Raw genomic sequence first — 25,144 nt, forward strand, 5'->3', positions numbered from 1 at the left:
GACAACGAGCTTTCCCCAACCTTAAACCTGCAATCATTTATTTTTTTGGCCACTTGGGGGCAGCGGAAACAAGTTGTGAACACATTGACACATTATCACGTCTTAAGTTGATGGTGAACCTGTAGCAATCAGTTGCTTATTTCCACATCCAGCAGTTACAGAGCAACATGATTTTGGAGTCATTTGGAGTCGTGTTTGTGTCACCTGATGAATGTAACGCCAATATTCTCTCTGTTGGCTCTGTTTTTTGGTCTCCACCAACTCCTGAGGGAAATATCTGGCTCTTTAGCTGCTAAATGCTCCACTATGTTCACCAGCTGGTCTTTAACTGTGTTTGTCTGCTGTTTGTTGCTGAGCCGGTCGTGTACAGTGGCTTTTTACAGCTGTACAGTTTTGTGCAATGTGCAACATAGTAATCCAAAAGACTTGCGTTAATGTAACGTATTGAGTCAGATGTATAGATTTTACGTTAATGTAATGTGCAGTGTCTATGGGGGGTATAAGAGTCGGGTATATGGGGATAACGGTGCACATTTTCAGGCAGTCTCTCCTCGAAGACGAAGTCGTGTAAAGAATGAAGACAGCTGAAGAAAGTTCAAACCCTGCATACTTTCTCACACCTCACACACCTGGCCCGTTGCTGCGTGAAGTGGCTGTGAATGTTGGATAGTTGGTTGTCGGAAAGTTACAGAAAGTGTCCGACACGCCCAAATTTGATGTCGGAAAAGTGTGGCACTTCTGATGGCGTATACTGGCAGTTTAAGTGTAGTGTGAGACAGTGATGCATGCTGCTACCGATGCCCAGCAGCATCCCCCCACCGAAACCGAAATGTACTTAAATCACATTACTTGAGTAACTTTCTCAGACCTTCTTGAGCTACAGAAGGCTTTAAACAGCTGTCTGGGACCAGTAAACGGACTTGAAACACTAAATTAAAGGCACAGTCACTTCATTACACTGTTAATTGATCCTGGTCCCAGTCTATAGTGTTCATTACAGCAGTAGTTATTTTCAAAAATCCAGTAATTTTTGTAAGTCTGTCCTTAAGACAGAATGCTGGGTGATGGACCAAAAGTAGTCGTACCAGCAGTATAGTTGTAGTAGTAGTACAGTGTTTCATTATTCAGTTTCAAGAAGTGAAATCTGACGTCAAAGATACAACAACAGTAATTCCTCGGCTGTACTAAGCTCCATCAAACAGCAGCCGGATGCTCATTATGTCCTTAAATTGAGCTGCCCTACAACTAAAGCGTTCCATTTATCTGCCGAATGAAATTATTGTTTTTCCTGCTCACAATAAGCTTTTTCACACCATAAAATTTTTGTTTTTGTTATCCTAGTTTTCTTAAAGATAAAATCGCAGGGTTTTAGAGTTTTGACGCCAAAGATGCTGGACTTTGAAATGACTTTTCCTGAAATCGTAGTAATAAAATAAACCACTTTTGCACCTTCCAAGTGTACTGTACTGTACTGATGTAATAATAATAATCACCATTAGGTGACATTATCTCCGCTCCCCCATCACCTTCAGAGTCAGATCAGGTCAAGGAGAAACTGTTATGGTCTCCACGCCTCTTCGCATTCGATTAAACTTTAATTTAGATTTTTAATCACATCACCCCTCCTTGATTTAATTGGTTGCGTTGCCCAGTGGCCTCAGGTAATCCGAAGCAGCTTCATTAACGGCGCAGAGGCGGTGTAGCTTTTCTCATGCTTTTCATGCTTTCTTTATAGACCTGGTGGAGGCGAAGGTGGTCGGCATCCTGGACATCCTGGACGAAGAGAACAGACTACCTCAACCCAGCGACCAGCACTTTACAGACACTGTTCATAACAAACACAAGGACCATTTCCGCCTCACCGTGAGTGAACCCTGAAACACGAGAAAGAAGTTGTTCCTTTAAAGTTCACAAGAGAAAATAGAGACAGACAAAATGTTGATGCGTTCATTTGAATTTCCTTCCATTATTACCATGCGGTTACAACAATAAGCTTAAACAACGTGCAGCAGCAACTGATTCGCAAACTTTTTTTGCCCCGGGTTTTACCTCTCAGGCTGCATACCACCCCAACCTGTATGTAGCCTGAGAGGTAGGCTTCAGGCAAAACTTTTTCGGAAAAACAAGTGTAATTAAAATTTGTATTTACTGTTGATAAAAATACACTAGAATTGGACATCAATCCAAGATGAGGCAGTGAAGGACAGTTCTTTTTTTTTTTTTATGAAGATAAAAAAATATAACACTATCAGGTCTCTATTAAAGAAACTAAACATAACATTAAGTTGGTTAGCGCATAAATAATGCAGCAATTTACACAGTATTAAAAAATGTTTTATTCAATTGTTAGTTTTTAATTTTACCATTGTAATGGAAAGCACAATAACAAATTTAATAATTTGATCTAAAATACATCTAAAAAGAGCATCAGTTGGTCCGATAAAGCTGTGTGTCATCAGCATAGCTATGTACAGAGATGCCATGTCTCCTGATCATATAGTAAAGGTTATTACAATGAAATCACTGCATTAGTTTTTTTTTTGTGTCGATATATGAGGCCTCATTTATTTAAGCTCAGTATCCTACATCATCTTTGGTCCAGACACAAATTGTTGTGCACCAAATATACTTATTTAGTACCCAGATTAGTAATTTTTATTATTTATTTATTATTTAATTATGTAATTTGTTTAAATTACTTTATTGTTTCCCCCTGCTTTCAGTCTTTATGCTAAGCTAGGCTAACCAAGTCCTGACTCCAGCTCTGTGGTAAATGCATAGACATGAGATTCACATCAATCTTCTCATCTAACTTTGTCGGACTTGTTTTTAAGAAATACAGTGTCACAGAATCTTTTGCCAGAAGATGGCAAGCCCAAATAGACAATTTAAAAAATGCTAACAGTCACTTCCATGCTCCCAAAATTGGTCACCTCCAAGAACTTGAATGGAGAATGCTTTATGTGACTGTAAACAGAACGAAACAATCTTTATCACCATTGGAGATTACGAAACAATTCAAACCAATGGTTAAAGGATAATTTCACTAATTTTCTTAGCTAGTAGTTCACTTTCATTTTATTGGATAACACCAAATCTTGGCAAATAAAACCAACAGTTTCTGCATGACTCGATAGCAGAAGGAGAAAATATGTTTGGTTTGGTTTTTGTGACTTGTATGAACCAACCCTTTAATTCTAATTCTCTATAAGAAGGTAACATGGAATTTGAAAGACCATATGTCTATAGCGTCTCACATTTACCTGTAAATAACTGACTTAAAATGTAATTGTTTTCGTTTGTTAATGTAATTTCATTGATTACGATTATCACTGTATTTTTATATAAAAGTAACAATACATTTTAAAGATGTTAACTGCAATATTTCTGGCCATGTTGTTTTTTCAACAATTTTATCCAATTTATCCATAAACAAATGTTCCAAAAGATGTTTTAAGTCTAAGTCAGGGTCGTCTCGTATTCAGGCCAATATAATAAGTTTCAGTAAAGAATAATGTTCGGCCTCAGAGTGATGTGGTGTAGCTGACAGTTAAATTACTGAACACTGACTCTTAATCTTCATTTCCAGCCGAGAGTGATTGACAGGACCGGGAATTAGCATGTCATTGTAAATGGAAAATATGCATGCACTTTGCTGAGTCTAAGTGTTTTAGTGTGTGTGTGTGTGTGTCTGTCCCTCAGGTACCCAGGAAGTCTAAGCTGACTGTCCACAGGAACGTGAGGGATGATGAAGGATTTATTATCAGACACTTTGCAGGAGCCGTGTGCTACGAGACGGTGCGTTTAGCAAAACTCACACCACTACGCTTTCCTGGAGCCATCTTTTAAAAATAATGTCACATAAAATTCATTCTTTCTTTTTTCTTTGATCACTGGACTGCAGAAAACACTCCTGACAGGAGCTTTTTAACATGAAAGCAAGTGACCATTCAAATGAGATTATATTCTGATAAATAGACCCCAGAAAAATCATATGGAAACACAATTGTTGCACTGTCTCTTATAAATGAGACTGCATGTTTTTATATATCTTATATATTCTGATATTTGTTGCTTTGAATATTGTCTTCAGCTGTAGTAAGCAGAGGTATCATGGGCAGGAGAAGTCATAAAAAACAACCAACCAAAAAAAATGTATATTTGATAAAGTAATAGGATTTTGGAATGAAATTGTGCTCTAAGGTGAAGCAGAGGTTTTCAAGTAAGAAACCAAGCAGTGCAGCTTCCCTGGAGTCTGAAAACATGTTTCTAATTCTGTTTGAAAATGTCCCATTCTCAGACCAAGTTTGTGGAGAAGAACAACGACGCCCTGCATATGTCTCTGGAGTGTCTGGTCAGTGAGTCCAAGGACCGCTTCGTCCGCGAACTCTTTGAAAACTCCAACAACAGCAAAGACATGAAGCAGAAGGCGGGAAAACTCGGTTTCATCAGCGTCGGCAACAAGTTTAAGGTGAGAAGGAACACACCGGGGGGTGAGTTTACAGTGAAATTAATACAATTTTGTTAACCTGAAACTCTGTTGATATCCCTGATTTGATTTTCTGTGTATTCATGCATTTTTCACTTTGAATTTGGTCAGATGTTTTTATGGGATCAGTTTTTAAGTGTAAAAGTAAAGTTTTACTCCAATTTACCCCACTCAAATGTTTTTTTAGGAATTATTGGCAAATAATTTCAATAGGCTATGTAGGGCATTTCACTGTGAGATTAATACAGCTGCTTTAAAGCAGTGAGGTCATCAACAAAATCAGCATGGTCTTGTGCCTCTAACGCAGTCTTTATTGTGTGCAGGTTTCCAACAGGAAGTTTTAAAGTCCAGAAGCATTTACAGATGTTTTTTTTCTGTTTTGGAGCCTAAAAATATCTCAATGCTTGTTTTTATAGTTGAACAGTGTCTGAAACCCCCTCCCCCCACACACCTTTCCGATGTAGGAATTTACTCAGGAACTCTCTGAAAGTGTGGGCCGTTATCCCCATTTGAGCGATTTATTGCGTCTCCCCCGTCTCTATGATGATAGGCTTCTCACCCGTCTTCTAGTGTGGCTGTTCTGCACACACAACATTTTTGCCTTTTTAGATGTGGCTGGGCGCACAAACTAGTTTGTTTCAAGCATACGCCGGGCCATGAGACACCTGTCAGTCCGGGCCGACATACTTCTCAATGGAGCAAAAATGTATGAAATCACCAACAAGACACATTTTAGAAGTTATAGTATTCACTGAGACCATAACGTCTTGGGAGAAAAACAAACTTTACTGTGTATTTGGAGAGAGAAGTTGTTTTTTTTGTAGATATAATTGACGACAATACTCTTGAACTTAAGAATAAACCTTTCAAACCTCTTGAATTAGATTTCAGTGCCAAACAGTCGTTGTTAACAGGTATGCTACAACAAACTGGAAGAATACCACTGTACTGAGATGCAAGTATTAGCTGGGCGCAGGCAATTTAATTTAATGTCCTTACTGCCACTGGCTTCTCTTACTCTTAAAGACATGCTGTGTGTAATAACATTAGTTTTTACACTTTATTAAAGGCTTTAATTAAAGGTGTGCTTCATCCCTTCAGATCTTGTCTCGTCATGTCTGTTGAGGCAACAGTTTGAGCCTCCAGTTCAGGATCAATCGGTGCATTAAAGTTACAAACTTTAACTGTCAGAAGCAAATGAATACCTTTTAATGGTAGATGAAAAAGGGCCTGTTATTTGCCTATTAAGATAAATCTGTGAAAAATATACTTTTTGGTACGAAAATGTAGTCCTGCACTTCTATTTTTAAGTGTGCAAATATGCAAGAAAAGCAAAACACAAGGGACCAAAGTAGACTACAGGACACAAAATCTGCATTCTGCAAAGTCGTAACAGATCTACTGTGTCTACTCTTGCCAAAACTGTACTGATGACACCAACTTATCAAGGTATCACAGTTAGCGTGACAATGATTTATGGAGGGTTAGCAACGCTGCACGCAGCACCTTTAACAAGCAGGCCTGGTTTTGGCCGTTTTACAGAATATAGATCTGACAGACTGTGGTCCTTTTCGTCAGAACGAAGCTTTCAGCGCTCAGGTTCACCATAACAAAGTCCCATAAGTACATCTTAAGGAAAGGGAGTCTAAAAATCAAACAAAATGTAAGGAATCCATATTCTATCAATTTTGGCCTCAAAAATCGGTCAGCTGTAATTTCATCTCATTGGAACAGAAAGACGTGCAAAAAAACACTCTTTATGTCAGTACAGAAAGTTCGCTTTTCTCTGTGAAATTTCACCAAGTTCCAGAGTATATTTAGAGAACAGAGAGATCAGCTTCTTTGATGTCCGCTGTAGTTATGGAGGGAGGGTTTTTACTCTCCTCCACTGTGACTCATCCAGCGCAGCATCTCACCTTGATATGTGCTCTAATGTGTCACCTAACTAAAGGCAAGGTGAGCCAAATACCACAGCGCTTGGCTCCACTCAATCAAAAGAGCCCGTACCCCGAGGGAATGATGGTGTACAGTACAGGCAGCGGGGAAATGTTTTATGGAATTCGCAGGAACACTTGTGTCTTTGATATACAAACATTTTATCCTTTCATGTGTATGGAGACGGGATTTATATGCGTGATACATCGCAGATCCTTGCTGAAACTGTGTATGGCCGCTGTCCATCAAGTGTTAGATCCTGCATCCAGAGTTCTCATGAACTCTTTTTTTATTAACTATTTTCTAAAGGTTATGATTTGAGGCTTTCATTTGACTGTACGCAGGAGAGACAGACAGGAAACCCGAGTGTAGATGACACTGGGAAACATTATAGTTATTTGAGAGGACAGAAGCACAGGCTTTGTCTCAGGGTGGATTTGGACTTGATGCCGAGTAGATTGAGTTCTTATTACCTGTGAGCTCTGTTACCTGTAGTGTTTTCCTAAAGCCTCATCATCCCACCGGTTCTCCTCCTCCTCCTCTGCCCTGGGTGCCCTCTCTCTATCCGAGCTATGATTAAGGTTCAAAAGGTGTAGAGGAGGATCCAGAGAGGCAGGCAGGAACAGAGCTTTGGGCGTGGAGGAGGGGGGTGGGGGTAAAAATGAGCAGTGATAAATCTGAGTCAGTCGAGGTGACAGGAGACTCTGCCTTCTGGCTGGAGCAACGGAGTGGAATCGTGAGCCGTGGAGGGCATGTAGGTTTTCATTATAACCAGACAGCGTAGCTTTGTCCCAATTCAGGGTTCGAATACATCATAACAAGGGTGTCATATATTCCACAGGCTCAGACAGGCACGGCTGATAAGTCAACCTTCTTTAGCCTGAATGTGAAAGACAAACCCGGTGTATGCTATGCAGCCGAGCGCTCCAAGATTCAGTCGTTCGGTCATATTTATGAAATGTTTGCGATCAAGTTAATCGCTGCATCACACGAACAGGACGGATGGAAAAGCCACGAGGGGATGTAAATAATTCAATAAGCCTTTATTTATTTAGCACAGTTCATTCACAAGGCAGATTCCCCACAAGAGCGTTTAGAGACATTTACACTTTTAAAACAAGTCAGCCATTAACTCCTGTGTTTGTTCTTTTTAGCAGTTTGGACAGATTCTTTCATCACCACATGTAGACTGTTACGGATAAAAGGAAGTATGTCAGTGATAATACTCTGAGATGTCCTGATAGAGGAAACATTGATGATTCAATGACTGTCATTTCCTATATTTGGACATTTGAAAGTATATTATTGCATTTATACAATTGTTGCTTACAACAAATTGTTATAAATTTTTTTAGCCATGCTGGCGGCATGTCTGTACGGTTACCTGCAGCTTAATATACCTCGCGTGCTGATTTATAATTGTGTTGAAACTTGTCCTTTTTTTTATTATTTTAACAAACAGCTGTTGCCAGTAGGGCTGCTCAATTAATCGAAATATTATCCAAATCGCAGGAGCTGCAATTTTTAGATAAAGGTAAAATGTGTCAGAACATACCTTACCATATATTTCTTATAAATGAATCATTGTGGTGCTACAGAGATACAAATCATTTTCCCAAGACGTAGGGGAACATGCTTGTTTGGTACAGACCCCAGCAAAAATCACATCATCATTTTTATATTTTTTTCAGTGAAAATGAAATGCAAGAATTACCATTCCCAATAAAATGGTGACTCATATTGTGATATCTGTCAAAGTAATCTTAAGATGATTTTTTTTTTTCATATCGCTCAGCATTAGTTGCCATGGTATAAATGAACATATTTACCATTAACCTCCATCATTGGTTGCCACTCCTAGGGTGAACTTGGGTGTCATGGGACTTGCCAAAGTTGACCATCACTGTTACCACTTTGGCAACTTCCTGATGGTAAACATGGAATTGTTTGACTTAATGAGTTGACAAGGAGCGCCTAAATGTCTGTGATGTTAGAGCTGAAGGTTAGGTCACCTGTCTTCCAAAGGCCATATACCTTAATCATGGGTGTATTAAGAAAAACTGGATACCGCGTTCCAAGATGGCACCACATTTATTCCCATTGAAGTTGCTCATTGGGAGAAAGACTCCTCAGGCCTCCGCGTTTTGAGCCCATAGATCATGCCAGCAGACTCTCCGCACACATAACGGACATAAAATAGTGAAATGATGCAGCTATCCATACTTTCCCAATTTTTGTTTATTGAATGGATCAAATTCTGAGTGTTTGTGATGCTCAGAAAAAACATATTCTTTGTTTTACAGTCGCTGCTTTTCTACTGACTTTATATGGGGAAAAGTGTTTTTGGGCCAGTGTGTGTCACGTGATCTCGCAATACTGAATGTGGCCACTGCGCCCAAACCGCTGCATAGTCCAGCAGTATTCCTGACTACTTCCTGTTAAAACAGTACCAACCTGTAAACTCAGCTGGCGCCCAGTTTTATTTTCTCCAAGTATAGTTGTCTTTAATTGGACGTTGCGTTACTGTGGTTAGAACATCGGCCAAAGGACACACACATGATTATGAATTCGGATTATGGAACTGTTGTCATGCTGTTGTGTTAGTGGACAAATGAGGACACTGCTGTTATGCTAATAGCTGCTAGCGGCCGCCGCATGTCCTCTCTACAATCTGTTGCTTTTTAATCACCGTTTGTTTGGCTTTACTGCTCGCTCTTCTGTTGTTCCATTAGTGACCCTAATTAGTTTACATGTATTTACATTTACATATATTTACATTCACATAACGCAGATGCTTCATGTCCACAGTCACTTGAAAAACGTCGCTAGAATGAGCTTGAATAATGCATCACCAACACTACAAATAACCAACAACGAGGAGAAGTTATAGGGTCAAGAATGCAGCTATCAGTCATCAATAATAACTGTTTGATGAATGAAGCATTTCTTTTGTACCAGTTTTTGTTTAGTTTGTAATTCTGGCTCTACTTTAATGTGAAAAGAAATATGATACAGAAAACACTGTATGGAAGAAAATTAAAAATGCATTTTCTGAAAAGTTTACCAAGACAAAACCTTATCAGAAACTCCACCCAACTGGGACTCCAAGCTGGGTAAAATAAATGCTTTGAATTAAAGCTATTTGGCCCTGTGACTACTTAAAGTTCAGCCATTGAACAAAGATGTTGATGATGCAAATTTATGAAAGTTTTGCTTATCAGAAACCCTGCCCTGCTGGTATTCCAAGTGAGTCCTATCAAATGTAAAGAATTAATCCGTCGTGACCCATGACAGCCTGCAAAGTAAGAGGATTCTTGCTAATGCATACCAAATATGCCAAATTGAAAGGCTTTTCTTTACAAAAGCTTATCAGGGAAAATGCTTTTTACTCTCTCGTTCCTCACTTGTCCACCTCAGCAGCATCTTCAGCTACAAACTGGGAGGCTCAACAGTCTCGGATGAATTGTTGCCTCTTGTTCCAGACAGTGATACAATAACCCAATGAAAGTGTGGCGCTGCCAGTGCAGAGAGGGCTGAAGTATTGGCTGCCAGTGAAGCCATGCATCATCACAGATCAGGAGCTTTCGACCTTGACTTAACCATGCATGCGTTTGACTTCATATCTGATCTGCAGCTGAGAGCAAACAGTAGATTATCTGAGAGAAATGAGATCATATCTACTAGAGAAGAGTTTCCCTGTGTTGTTCATAACAAAGACCTCTTAAAGTAAAAAAAAGTTTAAAAATAAATAAATAAAAGAGGGTAAATGCTAAAACTACACTCTTTGGTATTTGGTCTTTATATGATCCCATGATTTTACTGATAAATCCCACCCCGAACAATACTGGGGGAAAAAGCCATACTTCATCAATATTTCTTTTAGATTTCTTGGTTTGATTACTCACATATGTGACAGTATGTTGTGTTAGTCATCTCATTGGTTGAGCGAAACCTTAAAGAGTGGAGCTAAGACTGTTTATCTGTCTAAGTAACATTCAACTTCTCACAAGAAGGGAGACAGTGGCACTAGTTTTTAGGTTAGATAGTTAACCTAACTTAGCCTTCAAGTTTAACGTATACCTGTCTAGGTAAAATGAGTAGTTAGCCTGTTAGCCTCGGGAATACATGATCAAGTCATTTCTTTTTAATTTAAAAAAATACATAAATGACAACAAAAGATTAACCAAATATGTAAATAACAAAAAGTTTACAATAGGGTGCAAAAGATAATCAATCCTTGAATTATTATATTGTGATTTTATTTACATTAAAGTTGCCCAGTAAAGTTTTCTTGTAAACAAACAAAAGTTAACGTTTACGTTCAGTGTATCCTTGAGGTCTAACAGACATGTTGAATGCTTTTCCTTCCTCATAAAACACTTGGATTTAAGTATTTTAAATCTTGTATTGTTTACACTCATGTTTGCTAGCTAGTAGTCTTCTTCTTCCCTGTCTGTGTTGGTGTGTTACTGTGTTTCCTGGCGCGTTACCACCACCTGTTGATCAGTGGAATAATGTGAAACCACTGGCAGTAATGTGTATCGCGTCAGCTGTGCAAAACTCCACTGAGTACCTTTAAGTCTGGAGAAAGTCTGAGAAATGAAGAAAAAAGATCTTTAGAAACTTTAGACTTGTTGCATTTCTTTTTCCTCATTTGCTATTTGGTGTACAATTTATTAGAAATTTTGTACATATTATTTAAAAGTGTGTATAATATGTTTTTCTCTTGGTTTTGTATACAGTATGTGTTATAGTATGTGTCATGTAATCCTGTGCGGGATGTTTGGCATGACTTGGAAATAAAACTAACAAACTACATTAACCAGATTTCAACTTGTGCACGAGCTCAGCCCGTTGAGGTTTACACAAGCTTAAGCTCCAACCTGCATTCCTTTGATCACAGATTGTTAAGCAAAAATGTGTCTTCCTCTTCTTTTTCCTGCAGACCCAGCTGAATATTCTTCTGGAGAAGCTCCGCAGCACGGTCAGTGTTTCTTCTTCTCCCTTTACACAGCTGCAGTGAAGTGAAATCAGCTCTGTGCATCTCATGACAGACTAACACTGCAATTTCCCCAGAGAGGCACAGAGCATCGTGTCCAGAGTCAGCATGTGATGAATGTCATGAATATCTGATCCGGTCTGTGGTTCCCGCTGTTAGTGTTAGGATTTCTGTTTCTCTTCCCCTCTCTTCATGTCTTTCTCTCGGCCTCTGTACTCTTGTTTCTTGTTGTGTTGTCTTTTCTCTCTCTTCATGCATCCCTCCTTCACTCCTCCAGGGCTCCAGTTTCATCCGCTGCATTAAGCCAAACCTGAAGATGATCAGCCACCAGTTTGAAGGAGCTCAGATTCTCTCCCAGCTGCAGTGCTCCGGTCAGTGCGATTTTCCTATGGACCCTGGTTCATTTAAATCTGCACTTAACTGAGAAGTTTACCTCATAGACAGCCTGATGTCACTTCCTGTCTAGCTTCTGTAACTTAATACGACCTTTCATTGAAGGTGGGATTGCAGGTATTCCTTTGATTTTAAAATGATTATTACCCTGGAACATACTGTATCATCCTTTTCCTGAGATGATTGCAGATAATCAATCATAAAATGACTTATATTCTCGTTTTATGACGTTATTAGGGGTTCAAGCCCTGATGGAGCTGAAACCCTTTTATGTTTGTGCTGGTTTATTATTATTATTATTATTATTATTGTTTGTTGTCTGCCGAAGCAGCAGAGTTTGACCATCTTTATAGTGCTAATCTAAGGTTATTAGTGCATGCAGAGGCAGAGAAGGAATATCCGCCTCCTTTCTGTGTTATTTCAGTGGTTTGAGGAACGGGAGTGTCGTTTGTACATATGATATTCTTCAGTACGTGAACACACAAGTAAGGGATCATAACTATTGGTTTCTTATCTGTGATGTTCACCAACGCTCTCTTCTAAAGTCATTTTTCCAACCTCTTAGCTGTAATCTCTGCTGTGTAAAAAACATGATTTATCATTACATAGTTTTGAAAAAATGTTTAAATCCTCGACTACAACATAAACTTGCTCAAGACATACTGTTGACCAGGTTTATGTTTTATGGCTGGACTTTTAGTAACTTGTGTTTTGACAAATGTCAGTGGGACTGAATGAGGTTTTCTTACTTCTGGAGCAGAACCTGGAAGTTCAGGTCTCGCTTCGGTTCTCTATTGGTACAAATGAGATCTTGATTCTGGGTTGTGGGTAATCTTCTGTGCCCAGGTGCTTAAAATTGAACATTACAATACAAACTGCCTCTTAAACAGCAGTGAGTGAGTGTGTCGTCTAAAGCTAGTCTCCCCAGCATTTCTTCTTCTGGCTTTTTCTTCCCCTGTGTTAAGTTGTTTTGTCCTTCTCGCACAGAGGTCCATCCTTCAGCCTCAGCTGAAGTGGTGAGAACAAGCTGCTTGCCAACGTTACTGATTTTAATTGAATCAAAAAAGTTAACACTTTGAATTTGACTTTTCTTTTGTAATCTCTGTGTAGAGCGTGTTTAACACATCCGTCCCTTGCACTCAAATGAACTGTTATTTGGTAAAATACAAATCTTCTGCGCAGTGTCTTCACTGGCGAATAATACAACCATGAATAAATACAAAATTTCAAGAAACCTCTAAACTCAAAGATAAAGAACCAAGGACAAACAGAGGGACAGAACACATCAGCAGTGACTCACCATCCAAAACATTTACAAAGAACAAAGACGTCTTGTTTCTAAAATGTACCTGCAGGGAAAATATACTTATAACCAAAGTTCACCGCATTGATTTTATAAATAAAAGAAGAAGAAAAGAAACTATAACAACCAAAGTTCAGATTAGTTAAAAAATGAAAACATTGACCAAACAATCTCAACTCAAGGTCCACTTACTCGCTCATCCTGGAGCTTTCGTCTGTGTCACACAGTCGTCACCAGCTGATTGAGTTTGCTCAGTTATCGGACAAGTGTAGATGTTCAAACAAGTATTGTACAGGTAAGATTTAAGGATGATGCAGCATCCAGACATTTTAAAGCAGAACTGCCTTTTAATTTTCATTCCTTTCATTCAGTTAAAACTTCCCTTTCCAAGTTTTTATGCCTAAAACACCCGCTACTCTGAAATTCAAAGATCTATAAATGAAGAATCGCTCAACACTTTAAGTGCAAACAGGGTGTCTGCAGGTATTAAAAAGCCTGCCGTAGGTCGAAATGGGGTACAGTGTTTTTGTATCGGTGCTTTTGGGACACCTCTAAACTAAAAGTGGGATTGTTGTGACAGTGGATTGTGCTTCAGGAGGCTGTTCAGTCCTTTTTTGTGGCGTTTCAGTCAAACACTGTCACTACTGCTAAGTATCGTAGCTAGGAAGCTCATCCACTCACAATGGCCAAGTGTCAGATTTAGCAAAAACTTAAATGAATGAATCATTTTCAACTGGCTAATCCATCTATTTAATTTCTGCCGCTTATCCGGGTCCAAGCCACATTAATTTAATAAATTATATCATTGGAACAGGAACTGTTATCTTCTGCTGGGAAGTACTGAAAAAAATGAGATACAAAAATAAATAATTCTAGGCCCTACTGGTTCTCCATCAGACTCTGATACTTTGGACGATATGATCTTTAAAAGGGTATTAAAATTCATTCTATGAGGTATTAATTAGGTCTTAAAAAGTCTTTGATTTGGTGAACCCTGCAGAAACCCTGATAACGCGTTTGTTCTTTTCCAGTCACAAAGTCCTTGGTTGCCCTTATTTCCTGTGTCCTGTGTTGTAGAACTAGATTCCTGTCTGGTAAGGATAAGCTTGTGACTTTAACACCAATTTCTTAAACTTTTCCTATCCCTCCCCCCATACCCGAAAGCCTGTGACACTCCCCTCCTTCCCTTCAGGTTTGGAAGAAAAGAAATTATGAGCTTGGGTTTAATATCCTCAGAGAGTCCGATTTTGCTTTCATCCACACAAACGCAACGATGCCCTGTTCAGATACTGCACCCCTGCTAGCTCTGTATCAGTTTTATTGGACTGGGAATCCAAACGTTGATAGTTTGGATTAGACGGGGGAGGCCTCTGCGTACCAACATGACACGGTTAGATCCAAAAAGGGATGTTCAGCAACCGAAAAGGCCTAATCCTATAAAATTAAAACAAGTGGTTGTAAAGGGGGGGTAGTGGGGGGTTTTCTCAGTAAAGAAAAGTTTCTTTCTCTATATGGAGAGGCCTTTTCATATTCTGACAAGAAATAACTTTAAGGCCTTTTCAAAGCAAGTTAAACGGTGCACCTCCTCTCTGATTCTGCACCCTACTGTCTGATGTTGATGTATTTTTTTCCTGATTAGTTGCTCATGTGAGTATTTATTTAAGTTTTAAATCACCAGTTGTTGTTTTCTTTTTTTAGTTTAAGAGGAATGGAAATGTACTTAACTGAGGAAAGATCAGCAGAATACTGACTGGAATTTGGTAAAGAAAAACTACCCACAGTGCTGTATGATCTTTTAAATTTAAAGCAGTCATTGAAGTCATTTTTTTAAGCATTCTTTGGTCCCAGCTTCTCAAAAGGGATTTCTTTCTGCTTCTCTCAGTTTTGTGTAATCTTAAACAGAATATCTTTGGGTTTTTGGACTGTTGGCTGGACAAAATAAGCAACACGCGGACGTCACCCTTCGGTTTAATTGATTAATTGAATAAAAAAAGAACATTATCCAGAGTTCAATTGATAATGAAAATTATTTGTTGAAGAGCTAATGAACAACACTATATAAAACATTGTAAGCTAGTTCAACCTAATATTGTACGTTCTGTTGGTGCCTGAGTGCGACATTGGCGTAGAGAACCAGGCGGCATCACATTTCACAGCTCTGGGGATTGCAGTGTCGGTCTGTCGGCCACTCCAGCACTTTGGTCCAGACTGAAATATCTCAACAGCTATGAAAGAAGCACCCTCAAGAGATGGGTGATCTTTCTTCTAGCACCATCAGCAGCTTGACATCTGTCCTTAAGAGTCAAATATCTTGGCAACTATTGCCATGAAATTTGCTTAAAAATATCAAAGGTCTCTAGAGGTCAAATTCTAATGACAATGATAAGTTTTCACTTATTCTGTTAAATATCTCAACATCTACCCGACGGATTGGCACAAACGTTCGTACAGACATTCATGGATCCCAGGTGATGTATTCTAATGACTTCCCCTGACTTTTCCTCTAGCGCCACCATGAGGCTGACATAAAATATCTTAACAACTACTGGATGAATTGCCATGAAATCTGGTACAGACATTAATAACTCTGGTGATCCTCTGACTCTCCCTCTAGTGCCATCAGGGCAAAATTAGAATTTGTCCAATAGTCTCAGCTGTACTTTGTATTTTGTGGTAATAAACACACTTTAGCATTCTGACACGCTAAACTACGATGGTGAGCCTGGTCAACACTATGTCTTATAAACATTAACATGTTAGCTTTGTCCTTGTGAGCATGCTGATGTTAGCATTTAGCTCATTTATCTAATTTAGTACAGCCTCACAGAGCCACTAGCATGGCTGTAGAGTCTTAGTGTTGTTTTTTTCTGGTATACGTGGCAGAATTACTTGATTCTCTCTGGAAAAAGGCAAATAACTACAGTTGCAATGAAAACTATAGACCGCGACCAGATCAAATGGTAAGGCAAGTGGATTTGTATAGCACATTTCAACAACAAGGCAATTCAAAGTGCTTTACATAAAACATAGAATCAACATAGGGCAATATATTAAGACATTTAAAAACACTTAAAGGGTTAAATAGAAAATTAAAAACAAGATAAACAGGAGAGTAAAAGTTGCAGTGTAAGAAATGAATCATTATTTGATTTAATAAAAGGCAGCAGCAAACAGAAAAGTCTTCAGCCTTGATTTAAAGGAACTGAGAGCTGCAGCAGACCTGCAGTTTTCTGGGAGGTTGGTCCAGACATGTGGGGCATAAAAACTGAACGCTGCGTCTCCAGGTTGAGTTTGACTCTGGGGACAGAAAGCAGACCTGATCCAGACCACCTGAGAGGTCTGGACGATTCATAACGTAGCAGAAGATCAGACATGTACTTAACCCTAAACCATTCAGTGCTTTATAATCAGTAGTAATGGTAGTATAATGAACTGACTGTACATATAATGTACTGACTCTAAAACAAGGATTTAGTGTTAAGTACAATGAACAATTTTTTAGTCACACTGACTGACTCAGATATCATATCTGCACTAGAACTGAAAGATTTCAGTAAACGATACCCAGTCCTTTAGAAATGATGGCGCAGTCAGTTTCACATGAAGCTCTAACACTTATTCTCAGAAATGAATACGTTAATCTGGGAACCTTAAGCAACCAAATACGAGAAGATAAACACACAAAAAGAAGTTTTCCGTTATGTTTTGGACCCCTGAAATCGAGATGTAGATTTAATCTCATCCTGAGACAAGGCTGGGTCCTCTGACCAGAGCAGCTTTGAGCTTGTTCTTTTGGGCAGAAAGCACAGAGAGGCTTACAAGACTTAAGTAAATCAGTGACATATTGAAGCTGTGTAATACCTCGTAAGTTAGAAGTAGGACTTAATAACCAGTGAGTGATTTTACAGGGAACCAGTGGAGGGAGACTAACACCGGGATAAAATGTTCAGGAACTCCGGTTCACATTTTCTAGCAGTGAAGCTTCAGGTTTTTAAAGCAAAAGCACGGATCTGGTTTAAGTGCTCTGAGGTGAACATACACACTTTTGGAAATTGCCTCGATGTAATTGTTGAGGAAGAGGATCTTGGCGAAAAAATTGTCTTTTTTTTTTTTTTTTTTTTTTTTTTTACTGTATCCTTTGGGAAACTGTATAGCAATTACAGTTAGTGGTCTGATATGAGTAATGTGCAGCTCGGGGGCCTACAATCAGGGTTTCAGCTTTATCTGAATGCACAAGAGGAAAGTTACATTATCATTGGGTGTAAGACTGAGAAAGCTGTAACGTTCAGTGGAGTAAAGTGCCTTCCACTTTTCCTCTCCACAGAATCATCACATACAGTAATGTGGCTGTGTGAATGGCAAAGTAGGTCTGTCAGTTTGTGTGGCTCTGTTGGTCCAACACACAGCTGTTACGTGATGAAACGACACGAGAGGCTGAATCCTTTCCATCTAACGCCACTAACAAGTCAAGTCAGACAGAATACCTTATTGCTGAATTTCTGTCAGCATGCTGTGTTAGTGTGTTAACATGCTACACGTACACATAGATGAACATGAAGCAAAACGTTGGCTTGATTTATTCACACATATTTGGCTGCTGGGTTGTTTTTAATATACTGCCCTAGGTGGAGACATTGCAGCACACATTGACTTTAAATGCAACTGCGCCACCTTTGAAATTCACAGACCATGTAACTTTTAAAACATGAATTAACACTTTCTTTCTCTTGCAAAAAAGGAGAATTGTTAACCAGTAAAACATCCCCTTGTTCATTTCAGTACACTCAGGGGTTTTGCTGCTACAGCCTTACTTGTTCAGGTATGATCATTAGCTTATGGAGGCTAATGCCTCTTGTTGCCACAGCAGCTGCTGTTCGCTTTAAGCCTGACAACACTTAGGCATCAGCACATAATATGCAAAAGCTAACATTAGTGTGTTATGTAATGCTAGTGTTAATGCTAACTGTGGCTTTCAGTAGCATTGGCATTATGCTGACATTAGTGTTATAAAGTTAACACTGGGAACATGCTGATTATTATGTTATACATGCTACAGCTACATGCTACAGCTACATGCTACAGCTTCTTGAAGCGGCTAGCGTGCCTGCAGTGTTGGATTTTGAGTCTTGTTCTCTGATTCCAGATACAGTCGCTGTATTTAGGAACTTCGTAATGTCCTTTACACTTATCTTTACCTCATGCTCTGTGACTTTAATGGTTATAATTCTGTGAAACTGAATGTACTTAATGTTGTGCAGGGGATTGGCAAAGTAATGTAAAAACACTTCAGTGTGAAAAGGACTTCATTTTTGAAGTAACTTAATGACTAAACTCTGCTGCAAGTGTGGTTCATTTACACTGAATACCAATTAGCAGCATCTGTCTATGAACGAAGTCTGAAAATTAGCCCTTTGATTTAAGCTTTCAAAGCAAAATGAGATGACTAACAATGCTTCAAAGAGGCCAAATTATCCATGTTTACAGGGGGTCTATATAAACAAATTCATTTAATATGTGAAGGGGAACAGTCAGGGCAACATAAACCCAGGCAGACGCCAAAGGGTCACAAAGTTGAATGTACAAGTAGCGTACACAGGGCTGACAAATGATTCTGATTGGCATGCAACCTAACATGACTTAGCTTTTTAGCTGTGTTTTGCTGTTTTGATGCTGTTAGTTTTTCCAAGGTGCATTACTGGATCACCGTAAGCTCACCTACAATGATGTTTGTTGTGCGAATAGGGGACTGTTTTACAATATTAGTGCTGATACAGTATCCGGGTTTGGGTAGCGATCGCTAACCAATACTTTTGCACGTTACTTTGAGAAATATAAACATATTTGTGCGGCTCTAGGGATGGCAGTGTCAGTCGGTCGGTTCACCACTTTGGTCAAGACTGAAGTATCTCGATAAATATTGATGGATTGCCGTGAAAGTTTGCACAGTTATTCATTGTCCCCAGAGGCTGAATCCCGGTTTGGTGGTTTTGGTGATTCCCTCGATTTTTCATCCAGCACCACCGGCAGGCCAGACCTTCCAATTATCCAGTGAAGTATCTCAACATCTACTAGATGTACTGGCACAGAATTTGATCCTCTGACTTTCCCTGTTGCGCGGCAACAGCAGGTTGACATTTCTGGACCAGAGTGAAATGTCTGGATAATTATTGGATGGATTGCCGTGAAATTTGGTACACAGATTTAATAACTTTGGTGATCCCCTGGTGACATTTAATCTAGCGCCATCATCGTTCAATTTGCCCATTACTTTTGTGACCAAGTATCTGCTAAGGAAATGACACTCCCAACAGCCTCAGCTGTACTTTGTGTTTAGTGCTAAATGGCAAATGTCAAATATTAAATGTAAAAACAAGCAGCCTAACAAGAACTTTGTCTAAAAAAACGTCTAAATCAGGAACTCTCTGATCAAAGAATAAACAAGATTATGAATCTGCCAGCTTTCAGTCTTTACAGTTTTTGATTCTTGGTGGAGGTTCGATACCCAACCTTAGTTTTACAAAAAACTACTGTTAAGGATATTTTAATTTCAGTTATATCCAAATTAATTAAACTGACCTGTCTGACAACTGAAGGAACTTGAACTTCCCGTCCAATGAAATTCTCTTTGCGTGACTCTTCCTTGCTTCCGTAGGTATGGTGTCAGTGCTGGACCTGATGCAGGGCGGCTTCCCCTCCAGGGCTCCCTTCCACGAACTCTACAACATGTACCAGAAGTACATGCCTCCCAAACTCACCCGCCTCGACCCGCGCCTCTTCTGCAAGGTCAGTTCTCCGAGCCTCAGCACCAACCTGATCCAAGCTTGTATTATCATTTAAATGCAGCCACATTTCCATGTTTATCAGTTTCCTGTATGTTTGTGTTGCAGGCTTTATTCAAAGCTCTGGGACTGAATGAGAATGACTACAAGTTCGGCCTGACCAGAGTGTTTTTCCGGCCCGGGAAGGTGAGACTTTTTGAAAACCTGCTCTATTCCCCCCTCGCACTAGCTAATATAGGTATTGTTCCCCTAAAAAAAGACAATAGATTCAGAGGGAAAGCACATTAGTCATTTTGGCTGCTGAGGTGAGATGAGGTTTTCGAACGAACCAGAGCCAGCAGATGGGATTTTTATTTCTACACCAGGTGAATAATTTATCACATTTTGGTTAGACATGTGGTTTCCAGGGGGGTTTGTGAAAGTGAATGTGTTTGCTGCAGAGGACCTCGGTACACACTGTGCAGGACAAACTATAAGTCTGACACTGTAGATTTATGTCCTCTGTTGGCTGAACTCAGATGTTTTCATTACGTCCCTGTGGAAGCGTCAGGGATCTGATGTTTGCAATGATGCCCTCCAAGATAAACATAACATCACAAGGTACTTGTAAATAATTGTGTTAGCCTGCAAGGAGCCAGAGATAGTTGGGGTTTACAGCTATAGCCTTAGCATGGTGGGAAGTACGTTTCAGGCTTCAGGTAACCGACAGCACCGCACTCACAAACACGGGCGTTGTTTCATTATTAAGGCGGCAGCAGCAGCAGACTCTCAAGGTTTGGAAGTCAGAGGTTTCCGGAGGACGTGATCACAACACAACAAATGTCAGCTACACTATCCCAGAGTAGCTCTCAGCAGACTTTCAAATCATGTGCAGTAAGCATTCAACAGCACTGCTGTGAACTTTGACTTTGTTATTTAAGATGCATGGATGAAGAAGAGAACTGAATTCACTGTAGCTCAAATAAATATATACGTTTATGCTTCTGGCCATGCTTTAGTGATTTTCACAGGCTACAGATATTAATCTGTATTACTTTGACAGTGTTATCTGAAAAATTACAACATTCGTATCATTTAGGAGCGGGCTTTAGCAATATGATGATATACGTATACATTTGTCAACCACCAGAGATTTTGCTTTACTGTTTACTTGACAGATGCATCTATCCTGTTAATATACCTGGTTGTATTGTATATATTATAACGTTGCAAATCATTGAGCAGGACAGCAGCAATTTCTCACATTTGAGCATCTGGGACCAGAGAATGTTTGCGTATTGATTATCAAAAAAGTTGCATATTCATTTGATATAGATTGACTAATCGTTGCAGCTCTAATCATGACATGTTAGATTTTAGTGCCTCAAGTGCATGTAAGTTGTCAACACAAAAATTCAAATACCTGTGCTTTGTAAACGTCGTCCAACTGGTGTTTTATTAACATTTAGTGTTTCTCAGGTTGTACAAGACGTTTACTCTTTCACTGCGGACAGTGCAGGAGCACAGCGCTGACCATGTGCCTCTCGCCACTGTTCAGTTTGCAGAGTTTGACCAGATAATGAAGTCGGACCCGGACCACCTGGCAGAGCTGGTGAAGAAGGTCAACAAGTGGCTCATCCACAGCCGCTGGAAGAAGGTCCAGTGGTGCGCTCTGTCCGTCATCAAATGTAAGCAGCAACTGTTCTGGTCCGCTGAGTGTTTCAGAGAACCACCATCAGGGCATGACACAGTGTTGTCATGGGAACAAAACCCTGAAAAATCACTGACAAAAGTGATGGAATTACTTGTGTGTATTAATAACGGTTGGTAAGTTATATCACCAGATAATAAAAAGTTTAATAAAAAAAAAATGCTGAAAAAACTTTCCCACTATTAATAATAAATGTATATTAATAATAAAAACCACCTAATCTATGTAGGGCTTTTCTCAGGCTTATAAAGTGGACATATAATGATCCTTCCATCCAGTGACAGAGCTAAAATCTTTATTTATAACATTTATTTGATCAGAGTAGTCACCATTTTGTGCAGGATGTTGGATTTTCTAATAAAAGATGGTACACTATATGCCAGCATTTACATGGACTGAGTAAAGCAGCTATTGGCCATGTTTGGATTAAGGTTTTATTCAGTTTAAGCTGTTTGGATGTTCTGTTATGCCGAGACTGGGTGCCCCTCTTTCCATAAATAAACCAGCCAACAGAATATTTTACTGATAGGGATGTGGAGATCTGGTACTCAGGGTCTGCATTGATCCAGGACTAACCAAAAATACCATCTGTTATCATAAAAAATGTACATTTACGATAAGAACTATTACACCAAGTGTGACCTGATGTGACGAGAAGTAGGATCACGTCAGATGACGACAACAGAAACAGAAACGGCTGCTCTCGTTAAAGAGTCAAAATCACAATTAGATTAGTATCGGCAGAAGTTCACTGTGGTATCCGTATTGGAAAAGGGGAAAAAAGTGTTATCAAGCCACATTTACTTGTGAAACAGGATTGTTTTTAGTAATCGTCTTTACAAAGTGACTGAAGAAAATCTAAAGCGGGGCTTTCCGCAGCATATCACGCTGGAGGCGTGCCACCTCGCCTGAAATTAAGAGAACCTCCACAAAAATCGGAAGAAATTATTACATTTTCATAAACTATATTAAGCTTCGGGGAGAACAAGCAGAGATGAGTTTTTACAAGGAGAAGTTAAGGCAAGCGGCTCGGTCAGTCACAATCAGGTGGGAATGCAGGTCAGGCAGCAGGCTGAAGTTTGTTGGGTAAAGTAAGGTTTCCAGCTGGTGATTATCAAACTGAGTCTGCATAGATTCAGTTTAGTTTATTAATTAATATTGAACAGCTGGACTTTTATCAGCAGCTCTATGTTTGCAGCAATGACTGTGATCAGACAGAGTTCATTTAAAGAGAAGAGATTTTCGTTTGTATTTTAATATAAGAGTAAGGCAGCCATTACTCAGTATGAGTAAGTTATAGGAGCCCAGTTTGGTTGATGACTTGTATCAGCCTGAAACTGGGTGACTTGAACAGCGCGTAGAGGGAGGAGGAATTCTCCGTGCATTTATACATAGAAACTGTTTGCTTTCTTTTGCTCGTCCCTTTCAGTACGTTTGGTCCGGGCAGTCGTGTTGGAAATCCTATCATGCAAACAAGAGATGGATCAGTATGCACAGATGGCTCACAAAAATACCCAAGGGCCTTGTGGACGGAGCAGAGTACAACAGCAAAACAAACCATGGGCGGTGTAATCTGCAGCAGAGAGACTGTGTAGTGCAGCAGAGACAGATCTGTCTGCTTTCTTGTGTTTATCACTGCAGTGTCTGAGGAGAGTTCACGTCAGTCACTGCAGACTGCTATCATAACACTCTCTCTCTGTTTGTGTCTGGCTCGATCTGTCTTAACCGCTCTTTTTTCTGTCTCTAGTAGTTTCTCTCTTTCTGTCGTTAGTCTCTTCATACCTGTCTCTCTAACTGTCCTCATCTCTGTCTCCCACTCTTTGTTCTCTTTATCGATCAAATTGAAAACGAGCTTTATTGGCAGGAACTGAACAGACGCGAGTGTTGCTGAAGCATATCGTCATATCCCATTAAAAATAAATACATTTGTCCAATCCACAAGGTTCTTAACGTTACAGCGGCGGCAGCTGTGAAGGCAGTAGTTAGAAAATATTCATTGGATTAAGTGTACACAGTTCACACAGCTCAGTAAATGCAAAGTCATTAATTCAGTTCTGCTATTGATGGTGTAGAAGTTAAATATTCTGAGTTCATAACCAGATGAAATGAATTTGGCATCAAGTAGTGATGTTATCGATTCCTGTCTCTGTTTATCTTTCACCCTTCACCCTTCATCTCTCCAGCGCTCCCTCTTTTTTCTCTCTCTTTCAGTTCAATTCAAACTTGCTTCGCTGACACAACAGAAAAAGCTTCTGTGTTGCAAGGACTTTGAGACGGCTGAAATCGAATCACAAATAATGCTTTTTGTTCTGTAAAGAAATCAAGAAATTCTGCAAACAGAATGTAAACCATATTAGCGTATGAAAGCAATTCACTGTATTCACTCCAAATTAAATCAGTGTACAAGAATACAGAACATCGAGGGGGATGACAGGACGTTTTTTATAATGACACAGTTTGTAAACTTCTGAGTAGTAATTTTAATTTTCTCCAATACTCTGAGACGGGGGGAAAAGAAGTCATTTTAAAAGGGAACAAATATCAGTGGGTAGGGTACCATCCAGTTTTACTCACTCAAATTCATTGTTGAAGCTAAAAGGCCAGTAGGGCTAGTACTTTATAAAAATACACCCATGTCAGCACACTTGCCTTCCACAGGTTGGCTACCAGTAGCTGGCATAACATTTTTGGTCAGATTTGTACTTTTCTTGACCGACTGTATTCTTTGAGCATGTTGGACTATTTAGGCAAAGTCTTTGTACAGCTGCTTGTGTTCAGACGACATGAATCAGCTGAGAAGTTAGGCTTCTTTTGTTAAACATGTTTCTCTATAAAACCCATTTAACACGTTTAGTATCAGTTCCAAAACCTCAGGTATCGTCGTATCGAGACTTCCGACGCTGTCGCACAACACGTAGTGCAAACGAGTTCTTAGAGGTTAAGTTTGGAGGAAATTGACTGTCTTTTCCTTTTCTGCTTTCTTTCTGTCTCCTGCAGTGAAGAACAAGATTTTGTACCGGACCAGCGCCTGTATCAAGATGCAAAAGACGGTCCGGATGTGGCTCTGCAGGAAGAAGCACAAGCCTCGGTGGGTGTCCTGTCTTTCTCCTCCTTCTTCCCTCCAGCTCTTTCTTGATCTTTCATCTTCTCTTCTTCCTTCATCCTCTCTGTCTCCCCCCTTCTTTACTTGCCCCCCCTCATCTCTCCTCCCTCCCTCCTTGCTATCTTACTTGTCCACCTCCTCTTTCACTTTCATCATTACTTTCTATCCACCCAATTCTCTCCCTTTTCTCCGTATTTTGCTTCATCCTCCTGTCCGCCTTTCTTCATTCTCTTTCTTGTCCTCTCCTTTCCTCCCTCCTGTCCTCCATCTTTCCAGCCCCTGCATCCTTTCTCCACCTTTCTTTTCTCTTTTCTTTAACCTTCTCCATCATCCTCTCTCTGCTTCTCTATATTCTCTGCCTTCTTTTCTTCCTCCCCTCATCCTCTTTTCTCATTTCTCATCCTCAATCCTTCCCTTTACGCCTTCCTTTCTTTTCATCCTTCCTTCCCTTCC

General features: G+C 39.7%; 1 protein-coding gene across 1 annotated transcript in view; it reads left to right on the top strand.

The window, feature by feature from the left end:
• myo6a (myosin VIa) overlaps positions 1-25,144 on the top strand; it is a 150,987-nt gene that overhangs the window by 82,252 nt on the left and 43,591 nt on the right. The window contains exons 16-24 of the mRNA XM_044169264.1: positions 1,736-1,863; positions 3,703-3,798; positions 4,301-4,471; positions 11,370-11,408; positions 11,701-11,794; positions 19,772-19,902; positions 20,007-20,084; positions 21,436-21,565; positions 24,586-24,676. Coding sequence (XP_044025199.1) covers positions 1,736-1,863; positions 3,703-3,798; positions 4,301-4,471; positions 11,370-11,408; positions 11,701-11,794; positions 19,772-19,902; positions 20,007-20,084; positions 21,436-21,565; positions 24,586-24,676 — 958 coding nt within the window. The remainder of the gene's footprint in view (positions 1-1,735; positions 1,864-3,702; positions 3,799-4,300; positions 4,472-11,369; positions 11,409-11,700; positions 11,795-19,771; positions 19,903-20,006; positions 20,085-21,435; positions 21,566-24,585; positions 24,677-25,144) is intronic.

This window comes from Siniperca chuatsi, linkage group LG16 (genome assembly GCF_020085105.1).
Source record: "Siniperca chuatsi isolate FFG_IHB_CAS linkage group LG16, ASM2008510v1, whole genome shotgun sequence".
Lineage (NCBI taxonomy): Eukaryota > Metazoa > Chordata > Actinopteri > Centrarchiformes > Sinipercidae > Siniperca > Siniperca chuatsi.